This window comes from Pseudophryne corroboree, chromosome 1, assembly GCF_028390025.1.
Source record: "Pseudophryne corroboree isolate aPseCor3 chromosome 1, aPseCor3.hap2, whole genome shotgun sequence".
Lineage (NCBI taxonomy): Eukaryota > Metazoa > Chordata > Amphibia > Anura > Myobatrachidae > Pseudophryne > Pseudophryne corroboree.
The window spans coordinates 392,159,944-392,161,762 of NC_086444.1; the positions used below are offsets into that span (position 1 = coordinate 392,159,944).

Here is a 1,819-nt window from a genome sequence, read left to right on the forward strand (position 1 = left end):
TAAAGTGGATAGAGATAAAGTACCAGCCAACGAGTTCCTAACTGCCATGTTACAGGCTATGTTTGAAAAGTGACAGAAACTTATTTGCACTTTATCTCTCCCCACTTTATCTCTCTGCAAGGCTTAGTACATCTGCCCCTAAGTGCCCAGTAGATTATGACATGTTTAACATTTTGATCTGTTACACACAAAAGATAAATATACAGCACTGCAATCTCTGGTCATGTGTCCTATGACCAACAAGCGAAAAACTGTGATAGTTCATAAACTGTAAATATATTTACTACAAGACACTATTCTTAAAGTTAATTAAATAATTATAGTACTATATTTGGAAGATACTGTAAGCTATCAAAGTTCCTTGGGGAGTTTAGAAAGGGAATTTAGTGTTTAGAATAAATGGATCTAAGATGCCTCTAATTGGTCTTCAGAAGTCAAGGCATACCTTAGAACAAAACCCTCATGTATAAAAATAAAAGCAAATCAGAATGTTTTTCTTTTCTACAATAGGAGATAGCATGGGATATGAAGAATAACTGTTTGTCATTTAGAGACTATACTGTGATATACATTGCAATTCATTATTTACAAACCATGCTTAAATAATTCAAGTCTATAACTCACATCACTGTCTTCCAATAAAATATGCTTCAAGAGAATTACTCCAGAATTATGGAAGTTTGGATAACAGGATTAGAAAACCTGGAAGAGACAAGAGTATATCTTTTTACATTTGTCCTAATAATATACATCACAATACTAACAGGCAATTTTCTGGTTATTTCTGTGGTTGCAACTCAAACTCATCTTCACTCTCCAATGTATTTGTTCCTTTGCAGTTTATCTTTATCAGAAATTATATTCACTACCAATCTTATCCCTGTATTATTACATGAGCTATGGAAAGATGGAGCTGCTATGTATCTCACTGGCTGTCTGGCACAGTTTTACGTGTGTGGATCTTTAGGGGCAACAGAGTGCTTTATTTTTGCATCCATGTCATATGATCGTTATGTAGCTATTTGCAATCCACTGCATTATGTCTCTGTAATGAATTTACAGTTCTGTGGGGAACTGGTTCTGTGCTCATGGATGTGCGGTTTTGCTAGCATGCTAATAACACTAATACTGGTTAGTCAGTTGGATTTTTGTGGACCCAAAGTCATTGATCATTTTTTCTGTGATTTTGCTCCAGTAATAGAACTTTCTTGCTCAGACACAAATATTGTTAAAGTTGAGACTTTTATATTCTCATCTTCAGTGACCCTTTTTCCATTTGTGTTTGTTATAGGTTCGTATGTTTGTATTATTCTCACTATACTCAAGATCCCTTCATCAACAGGCAGAAGTAAAACATTTTCCACGTGTAGCTCCCACTTGACTGTTGTATCTACATATTATGGGACACTCATTAGTGTCTATGTTTTGCCATCAAAATATTTTTCAAGTAAAGCTAACAAGATTTTGTCTCTTATATACACAATAGTCACCCCTTTGCTAAACCCAATCATTTATAGCATAAGGAATAGAGAGATCAAAAAAGGAATTCAGAAGCTTTTTATACAGGCATAAAACAGACAAGCACTAACAAGAAACAAAGGTCAGCTACTTTTTATTTGATAGGATGGATAGAAGTTCATCAAGTTCAGTAAACAATCAACTGCAGTTCATATCACTTATTTCTTATAGTACATTTTATTTAAATTGGGGTCACATTTAACTTATTTGATTACCATACAACAAATAGTTCAACACATGATGTAAAGCTTTATGAATTATGCACTCACACACAAAATGAAGCAAAAATATTCTAAAGAGT

The 1,819-nt window shown here is 33.7% G+C and overlaps 1 protein-coding gene across 1 annotated transcript; it reads left to right on the forward strand.

Moving 5' to 3' along the window:
* Positions 1 to 645: 645 nt before the first annotated feature.
* Positions 646 to 1,572, forward strand: LOC134888291 (olfactory receptor 11L1-like). Its single transcript, XM_063913288.1, has one exon. It carries the CDS (start codon positions 646 to 648, stop codon positions 1,570 to 1,572), a length of 927 nt encoding a protein of 308 aa, XP_063769358.1.
* Positions 1,573 to 1,819: the final 247 nt, after the last annotated feature.